The sequence below is a fragment of the Merops nubicus genome, unplaced genomic scaffold, assembly GCF_000691845.1.
Source record: "Merops nubicus isolate BGI_N331 unplaced genomic scaffold, ASM69184v1 scaffold33632, whole genome shotgun sequence".
NCBI lineage: Eukaryota > Metazoa > Chordata > Aves > Coraciiformes > Meropidae > Merops > Merops nubicus.
The window spans coordinates 39,005-48,668 of record NW_008594889.1 but is presented as its reverse complement, the minus strand read 5'-3'; the positions used below and the strand labels follow the sequence as shown (position 1 = coordinate 48,668).

At 38.2% G+C, this 9,664-nt stretch overlaps 1 protein-coding gene across 1 annotated transcript in view; it reads left to right on the top strand.

Moving 5' to 3' along the window:
* Positions 1 to 156: 156 nt before the first annotated feature.
* Positions 157 to 9,664, top strand: part of NFXL1 (nuclear transcription factor, X-box binding-like 1) — a 43,127-nt gene continuing 33,619 nt past the window's right edge. Inside the window, exons 1-11 of the mRNA XM_008935901.1 lie at positions 157 to 241; positions 1,122 to 1,292; positions 1,660 to 1,769; positions 2,254 to 2,387; positions 3,988 to 4,166; positions 4,303 to 4,464; positions 4,566 to 4,666; positions 5,775 to 5,889; positions 6,214 to 6,338; positions 7,345 to 7,467; positions 8,812 to 8,902. Of these exons, the coding sequence (XP_008934149.1) occupies positions 157 to 241; positions 1,122 to 1,292; positions 1,660 to 1,769; positions 2,254 to 2,387; positions 3,988 to 4,166; positions 4,303 to 4,464; positions 4,566 to 4,666; positions 5,775 to 5,889; positions 6,214 to 6,338; positions 7,345 to 7,467; positions 8,812 to 8,902 (1,396 nt within the window). The remainder of the gene's footprint in view (positions 242 to 1,121; positions 1,293 to 1,659; positions 1,770 to 2,253; positions 2,388 to 3,987; positions 4,167 to 4,302; positions 4,465 to 4,565; positions 4,667 to 5,774; positions 5,890 to 6,213; positions 6,339 to 7,344; positions 7,468 to 8,811; positions 8,903 to 9,664) is intronic.

Sequence of the window (9,664 nt, the reverse complement as noted above, 5' to 3'; positions counted from 1 at the left end):
CCTGCCCACGGGCTCCTGCGGGGGGAAGCGCGGAGGCCTCGGGGGGTGGCTGGGGACCCGGGCGCTGTGTCCTCCCCAGGGCGCTGCGAGCAGACGAGTGAGGACTGAAAGGACTGAAGTGGTGGCCGAAGCAGCCGCTTTTCAGTGCGGTTGGAAATGCGCCGGGGATTGCTGCCCGCCAAGGAAGGGACCAGCGCTAGGTACTCGGGTCAGCGTGCCGCATTGCCCCGGCCTGGCGAAGGTGCTATGAGTGCCAGTTAATACTCATGCAATACTTAGGAGGTAGAGAATTGCCAAATACTGCGTTCTTTTAAGTGTCAACGTAGTTTCTTAAGCTCTAGACGTAAACGTGTCAGAATCCCAGTAAACACATTGGGTGCAATAGTCTAATACAAAAAATTATAAGCCATTTGAGTCCTGTGATGTGCTCAAGACCTTTTTATCTCCACCGTATGTTAAAGGTAATATGTTTTTTTTTATGAACTCTGTTAAGTTGTACGATTTTTTTTTTTCCTCCATGTGAGAATCTTACTCTATTTCATGTGCAGTAACTCCCCCAAAAAGTTTATATTAAAATACCCTGTCATTTTAATGTTGTCAGGTGTGAAATAGCATAAACCCACCATTGCAATAAAACTTGCTGGATGGAGGAAAATCAACAGAAGGAATAATTTAAATAATACCACGCACTGGCAGAGGTAGCTCTAGGTTATCAGCAAATTACAACAGTTGTGCTTGTCAAGAGGTGCCTGTTTTGTCTTGTTTTATTCTTCATGCTATGAAAGTTGTTTTTGTGTGAGAGTTGTGTGTGGTGTTGGTTTTTAAGTATCCTTTTCATAAATCATCATGACAGATGTATATAGTCTAGTCCATTTGGTTGGATTTGTCAGCAATAATTAAGAGATAGTAATTCTGGAAGTGAATTTTATGGCTAATGTGCAGTAAAAAGGAAAGCACAATTTACGTCTTCTTGTATAGTATTGAAAATGTAGCAATGCATTGCTAAAAAAAACAAAATCAGCAAGCTCTTTAAAGAAAAGGACAATTGAAAGTGTGTAGAACTGAATGTGGTGTTATGATTAACTATCATGTTAATCATCATTAATCTGTTCTCTTAATAGAATTTTCTTCACAGAAGAAATTTGAGGAAATTAAGAAGGCTAATCAAGCTGCAGCAAGAAAGCTAGTGGAAGACCAGTTTAGCTCCTCGTCTGAAGATGATGATGAAGATGCTGAAGCAAAACAAGGAAAGATTTTGGACAAAACATTTACCATTTACACCAGTCAAACTGGTAATTATTTATTTTTTTATTTATTGACTTATATTTTGGTATGAAAGCGTAAGAAGTGCTGTATTAGAGCTGTATTAGGCTATGTATTAGAATTTTTCCATAATTGGAGGGAAAGATCTTTATTCTGATGTCGTGTATTAAAAATATTTGTTCCTAGCAAGGGATGTTGGCAATACTTGCTTTTATATGTAGAATCAGTGGTATAATTTGAAACTGTCTTAAGTATTTCTAATAATGTGGTTTTGTAATAATATATGACTGGCCTCTGTTCAGAGAAAAAAATATATATCCTTTACAGCAGTCTCAGCATGTACAGAGTAACAGATCAGACATTACTGATTGCTTTAAAAATCTTTATACGTTAAAGATGGAGATGCGAGTGAGCTGGAACGTACACGACAGTACCTGAATGAAGCCTTTCAGTCAGGGGCTATGACATGTCTCATCTGCATTGCTTCGGTTAAAAGGAACCAAGCCGTAAGTACTTCACAGTAGTTTTTCAGAATAGAGAAAATACAGCTGTCTGAATAACTTGTGTTTAATTATATCACTGTACTCAGGGTGGTTGTGGAGTTCCCATCCTTCAGGATTTTCCACCTTGGTAAGGCAAAGCTGTGACTGAACTGAGCTAGGTTGGCAGTAGTCCTGCTTTGGGCACAAGGTTGTGCTACATGACCTCCAACAGTGTTTAAATCAACATTTTTATGGTTATATGAGTGTTTTGGTCTCTGTAAGGCTTGGCAAAAAATTCCCACAGGAGCAGGAAGTAAGACTTGCTATGAATCTATAACAGTAAATCTTCCTGTATCCATCTGACAACAGGTATAATCTGTCTTTGGAAACCTGTTTTTTAAATGGGAAAATAGAAAGCTTGTATTTTGTAAGATCATGATGGATGTTCATCAATGAAACTGGAATGAAACCTAATAGAAAGCAATTGGCTCTTACATCTGCTCTTTAGGTCTGGAGCTGTTGTGGATGCTTTTGTATATTTCACCTGGTGTGTATCCAAAAGTGGGCCAAGGACAGCCTGTTCCTTGTATCTTCTCCTTTGACGGATGATGATTTTGGGAAGAAAGATTATCCCTGGCCATGGTGAGCTCTTCATGGTACATTTACAGTACTTTCTTTGTGAAACGTGTGAACTAGAATTGCTTTAGAAGGGAATTGGCACTTGTAAATGACTTGCACACCAAAAACCAAAAAAGTTGAGAGGACTGACTTCTGTTGCTATTTTGAATTATTTTTAAGTTTTTGTTAATGTGATTTGAGAATATTTCAGTGATATTAGAAGCCTGCTGCATCAAATTTGTTTTAATCTTTGAGAAGGTAACTTAACCTGTCACGTATCTTAGTTCCTAATACTGATTTTTGAATGGCTTTACATGTTTGTCACTTTTAAAATTGGCACTGTGAAAGAAATAAATTTAAAAAAAACAGTTCTGAAATAGTAAGATTTCTTTTTAAACAAAAAAATTTTTGTAGTCTCTATAACTCAAGCATTGAAGCTAGTCTTGCAGGTTGTGTTTGTTTTTTTGTTTTACATTTAAAAAAAAAACAAAAAAAAACCCAAAACAACAAAACCAAAACAAATCGTTGTGGCTGCAGGAGTGATGAAGCTTGTTTTTTCAGTAGGTTTGTGTGTGAAGGTTCAGCCAAGATTTCTCTGTGCATGTTTGTTCCATGCTTTATTTGCCCACCTGATTTCATGTGGAAACTTGTAGTACCATCTTTTAAGCATAGTCCTCTGTCAGATTTGGTTAAAAGTGCCTAGTGGATTCAAAAGCCCATGTGGAATCTCAGAGAGCAGGTTTGCTTAGCCTATAGGTACAAGATCGTTGATGGGCAGCATCTCAACTTGATAATGCCTGTTATACTACAAGTTAGTTTATACTACAAATTAAGCCAAATGTTTATAATGAAAAAATTTCAGTGCGAATGGGATTTTGTTTAATACATGATGAAACTGTGTAGTCATTATGGAGAAATGGTTTCTGAACTGTAATGTATTATATAGGGACAAATTGGAATTTTGTTTGGTAAAAAGGAGTAATGGATCTTTCAAAGTCTTTATTATTCTCTGAGCAGGAGCTCCTTGCATGTTGTCTTTTCCCAGTGTAGCCAGAAATGGGAGCTGCTTTGTTTCTCCTTCCTTGTGGGGCCTCCCTTACCCACAGATTGCACCTGAAAGCCTTTAGGGCCTGTGGCACAGATCTTTGGTGTCTATCTGCCTTTGAGAATAATGTATTTTTTTTTAATATCTGACGCCATTAAGGGTAACAACTAAAGGAGTGCATTTTATAATGCCTAAGATCCTGAAGTGATACAATCTAAAGTCTTTCAGATAAAGTTTTAATTATTATGCATAGTTTAAATAGCATTGTTATATCTTGTTTTACTTAGCTTGTAAGTTGCTACTGGAAAAAAACTGGATTTTAATCTCCTTTTTCGTTTGGTTCTGCTTAAGTTTGCCACAATAGGGCAATTCTTTAGATGTTCTCATGAATGTGTTGTGAAATCTGACATATAACAAGACCTTTATTGTATATTTAATTATGTTGTTATTGATTACAATAGATGTAGAACGTTAGCCTGGCAATAATCTTGGGAAACTGAAATAAGAATTGCCTTTTTGTTTTAAAAAAATTATTTAAAAAATTGCTTTTCTTTTCACTGCCTTTTTTCCTTTTTTCAGTCCGAAATGTAGGTTTGAATACAAACGGTCTGAAACTCCCAGTAGGTATTACTGCTACTGTGGAAAAGTGGAGAATCCAACACTGGACCCATGGCTAGTACCTCACTCCTGTGGTCAGATATGTGAGAGGGAATTCAAACCTCCTTGTGGCCATAAGTGTTTGCTGCTTTGTCATCCAGGTAAATCTCTTTGTGTCTCCTGGTTGCGTGACCTTGGTTTATGTGGCTGTTAACACGGTTTTACTTAAAACTGAGCAGTCACGGCTGCATTTGATGAATGGCCATTGAGGAGGTACACTTTTTGTCCTGGACTTAGGACCCTGTCCACCTTGCCCAAAGATGGTCACAACAACCTGCCACTGTAGGAAGGCTAAACCGGTGCCCCGAAGGTGCAGTGCCAAGGAGTGGTCATGCCGCCGGCCGTGCGGACGCACATTGCTGTGTGGACAACACACTTGTGAGAGTCCCTGTCATGCAGGTAGCCCTACCTTCTGGAACTTCAGAGGAGTCACTGGGTCAGTTGCTAAGATATGTTGTTTGCAATTCCTACTCTCAATGTCACTGTGCAATTACATACAGGAGATTGTCAGCCTTGCCCACGCGTTAGTAAGCAGCGCTGCGTCTGTGGAAGACAGACAGCAGAGAGACTTTGTGCAAGTCCTCAGTGGCAGTGTGATCAGGTATGTTGAAGCTGTCTTTTTTAGCTTATTTCTCATCTGTATAAAATTAGATTATTTGCATATTAAAGAGCGGAAAAACCCATTCAGTAAGAAAATAATTTTGTTTATTGTATTTTGAAAACGCAATCAAAAGCGTAAGCAGCAGTGTTTGAGAATGGATCTACTCAGTTGCCCAGTTAATGTCTGACAGTAGTTAAAATGTTAGTGTTCTGGAATTGTGCTAGCAGTGAATTTGACCTCGTCTATTCTATTTTCTTATGCTTGATGTTGAAATTTCAGCTTCTGTCTTCAGAAATAAGCATGAAAGCACAGCTTAGCAGATAAGAATTTCACGCTTATTTATGTTGAAGTATGTGCTTAGGACCAAGGTTATGTATTGACAGCCTGTAAAAAATTAAAAAAAAAAAAAAAGACATTCAGCCTCTGTAAATGATCAATGAAAGTATGATTTATTTCAGCTAACATAGATAAAGGGACTATAACGTAAATAGTAGTATGGCCCTTTAGATGCTGGGAACTCCAAGCTGCGCAGCACTGAATGGGCCTCTGAGCCACATGCAGCATGCAGTGCAGACCCCCTCTATAGAAAGGATTGTACCCTTTTGGCCATTGGAACTGCTGTAGGATTTCCTTAGAAGAAAGCAACTCCATTATTTCTATTGTCAAACAGAAAGGCTGTTCAGATGTGAACTTCTTGCTGCACTTCCTTAGGTACAGGCAAGGACATGCAGGTGGCATAATCACTGATACTGAGAGGGAGATGCTTTCAACCTCTTGTGCTACAGGACAGTTACCCTGTGGCCAAGTGGTATGTGCAGCACACCACAGGCCTGGAGGCCAAGCTGAACAGTGCAGGCCTGGGTCTATTCAGGTTAACCTGTGTGATCCACTAACTCCTCAGTATACAGTGGTCTTCCAGTCAGGACGATGGTAAGGTGATCGGTTTTATTTGGCAAATTTGGCAAACATAGGATTTGTTAACAAAATTCAGAAAAAGTTACAATTCCATCCAGATGTCTCTCATCCCTACTTTTCCCCCCTTGGGTCGCTTTGTCTTGGCATGTAGTTCTGTTACATTCCAGTCACTTGGTTTCTCTGAGTTTTCTAGGTGTGTGGGAAACGTTTGCCTTGTGGTAATCACACATGTGAACAAGTTTGTCACGCTGGTCCCTGTGGAGACTGTCCTCGTTCTGGGAAAAGGTCCTGTCCATGTGGAAAATCAAGTATGTGGCCTTTTTTTAAAAAAAAAAAAATTAAATTCATCCAGTCTTTCACAGTCAGTAATTTAGGTTAATTGTGCAGGGCAGGGTCTGTAAAAAGTTCTTACAAACAATAACAGTTTATATGAACTTTTTTTCTTAATTCTTTCAAAGCTTTATTTAGTACTAGAGGTTTAATTGCCTATATGAATGACTGGGTAATTCTACAGAAGCTTAAAAAAAAAAAATCAGAGAACTGGCATTTCAACTCATGTTACACTGCATTTTTCAAGAAATACTTTGGCTTTTTTTCTGAATGCTTGCTTGTGCTTCTGTCTCTTCATCTAGAGTTTACATTGCCTTGCACAGAAGATGTGCCCACCTGTGGGGATAGTTGTGACAAAGTTCTGGAGTGTGGCATCCATAAATGTTCACAGCGCTGTCACCGAGGTCCCTGTGAAATATGCAGGCAGGTTAGTCTCACTGTAGCAGGCTCACATTTTCTTAGGGCTTTTAAACACTATATGCCTGGAACAGTGCAACTGTCTTAAGGAAAATGAAGTCATATCTGTCACAAAAATGATGACTTTCTGTTCATTAAAATGAACACATTTTTTTTCCCCCTATTACCCTCCTGTCCCAACACAAATCTGAATTAATAGCTGAGCGTTAATTCTACAGAAGCTTAGTTGAGTGATCTGAATTAATAGTTGAGTGTTATGTATGTGAATTGAGGTTTGGATGAGGGTTTTATTTTGTTTTGGGGTGTTGTTTTTTTTTTTTTATAATTAATTATGCTCTAAAAGACACTGAATTTTTTCCCCATCTCTTTTAGCTTCCTTGCTGCTTTATTACATTGTTTCTTCATGAGTGAAATGGAAGATGCTGTAACAGAATGTTATTTCCTTATCAGTAAGAAAATATTTTGCTCTGCTGTAAATATCTGTGGAGCTTCTGTGGTCTGGCTTATAAAGCTGTTGCTCTGTATGGTCTCAGAGCTCTCTTCCTCAATCAGCTTTGGCCACAAAGTCTATGGTGAAAGTAGTTAACGTGTGATAGCCGAGATAAAGGTCAGATAAATCTGTTCACGTGCTTTGTGACTTACCTGTATACAGAATGGATGGTTCTAGTGTACTAGGCAGGACAGGTGCTTTTTTGTATGAATTAATTTTTCTGTCTTGCACTATGCACTTGAGTGGCTCCCTTAAAGTGACTTCCCTCTTGGTGAGACCAGGGCTACAGTGGGTGCTGCCTGGAGCACAGTGTGTGCAGTGCTGACACACAGTCCCCAGGCAGTTACTGCACAGAGATGCTGTCTGCTCAGAGCACGAGATACACCTCCTGTTGTGATAGAGAAACATTGTCATGTTACTCTCCAATGACCTTGTCTTTGCAGGTAGCAGTAGAATGCTTTATTTTCCACTCTGTTTTATTTTTTGATTAAAATTTCCCTGTATTTTTCCCTGTCTGGCTGCCCAGGAAGTTGAAAAGCAGTGTCGCTGTGGAAAGCACACTAAGCGCATGCCCTGTCATAAGCCATATCTGTGTGAAACAAAGTGTACTAAAATTCGTGACTGCCAAAAGCACCAGTGTAGGAGAAAGGTAAGTGTCCAGAGACTATCTTTCTCAAATGTATTGTTTAGATAATATTTTATTAGATATACTATTTTTTGTTATCTATAAATCACATCAATCTCTTGTTCCACCCCATGTTATTGCATAGAAAGAGGAGTTTTCTTCATTGTCCTTCAAATTAGTTTGCAGTATGCCAGAATTCTCTGAACAGTGTCACCAAGAGAAACTCAGGTGGCCTTTAAAACTGAGGGGATTTTGACAGCTTTCCAGTTCCAGAAGGTGTTTTTCTTTTCAGATGCTTCAGTAGTTGCTGATGCTTGATGCATTATGAAGTCGTTAAATCCATTTATTTCCTTACTTTGTAGGAAAAGCTGGGAATCTCATAACTTTGTAAATGAGTTACTCTTATTTTTGACAATGCAGCATTTCACTCTGCCTTCTAATATGCATTGCTGTGAGCAGTAGTGATCTGACAAATGGGAATCTGAGCTTTGTTTTCCTTCTCACTTAAACTCGAAGGAATGATTGATAGCTCAGAGCCATCTTTTCAATTTATTGATTCGAGAAGGCCTGAAAGTTGCCTGCAAGGGGTGAATTAAGACATTACAAAAGTTGGACTTATTAACACAAAGAGGCATGACAAAATAGTTTTGTTCTCAAGTATTTTTGAGTATTATTATTACTACAGTGAATTTAAAAATAAAGTTATAAGTTGTGTGAAAGTTAAAAAGTTATGCGAAAAGACAGCAAAACACATAGATGCAATCTTGACATCTGGATTTTTGAGTAAATTAAAGATTTCTCTTCCTAATTGCCATTCTTCTTTATAGAGTTTAGAAGGTTACCTTTCAGGTTAATAGGGAAGACTAGATTCTCTCTTGACCTGGCATCCACCAATGTGGTGGTGGTGTGATGTGTTTTTATTCTTCCACATTACTACTTTTATATAAGAACAGAAAGTAGATAACCAATCCTGAAGTTATCTGACCTTTACTACAAAGGTAAAAGGTATTTAAAAAAGAAAGTGGTTAGCAATATTTTTGTGCCAAGGATGATACAGTATAAAAATGGAAGAAATTTAAGAGCAATGGAGCAAATTGTTGGATATCCTATGTGTCATCTTCTGAAATTATTTAGGATTAAAATATTAGAATAATTTGAACTTTAAAAATTAAATCATAACTTCAAATATGTATTTTCCTGTTATAACTTTTACAGATGGCCTCCTTTCTATAACTGGCAGGAATTTGAGGAAATTTGGCTAAATTGCATGAATTTTTTTTTTTTTTAAGAAAAAATGAGATGTTAGAAGAGGGCAAATTTATACCAAAAATGTTTTCAGTTATATAGAGTATTTTTGTTTGTTAATAGTGCTGTTCTGGAAACTGTCCACCTTGTGATCAAGTCTGTGGGCGGACTCTAGGCTGCAGAAATCACAAATGTCCTTCAGGTTGCCACAGAGGTAAGAGTAGGTGAAAGATTCTCACAGTGATGGAATATTGTTTATTTTTGCCAAACTTTGTGCTTGCGTGACTCCGTGTGGTGCTTAATGAATTCTCACCCTTGTTGCATGTGGCTCTTTGTGGGGGCATTGTACTTGAATGGTTTCTAGTGTTGGGTAGAGCTTAAGGACTTACGTAATGACAACCTGAGATTTCAGCTGGTAATTTTGCTTAGCAAAAATTTTTTCTGCTGAAAAGGCTCTGTCCCTTTTCCAACTGCTTAACTTAAAATCCATAGCTTGACTTTTTTCCCCAAGTAATGCTGTTCTTTGAATATGCATAGCAAAGTCCAACTACATATAAAAATGACTGTGCTGGTTGAGTCTGAATAGTTTTTAAAAATCCTGGAATACAACGTGTGGTAAAAAAATTGATCACCTTTGAATATGTATTGTTATCTTACTGGTAAAAGAGAAAATAAGAACTTGCTACTGACTGTATGAAGGATAACAAAGTTTACTTCTGAATGGAGTGGCCTTGGTTAAAAAGGTGCCAAAAATTACTTGGCAGCTTTTATCCTGGGTAGTTGCTTTGAAGTTCACTTGGTAGGGGATTATATTGGAATGTCTAAAGAAGGGGCTGCCCTCTCAGCAATTTTTGCCACAGAAGCTGCTGCCTGCCTGATACAGCAGCTGAGTAGTCTAATTAATTGTCATGGTTTAGGGTCAGGGCCATCCTCACACTTGTAACAGATCCTCTCTGTTAATCCCCCCAGAGGGAAA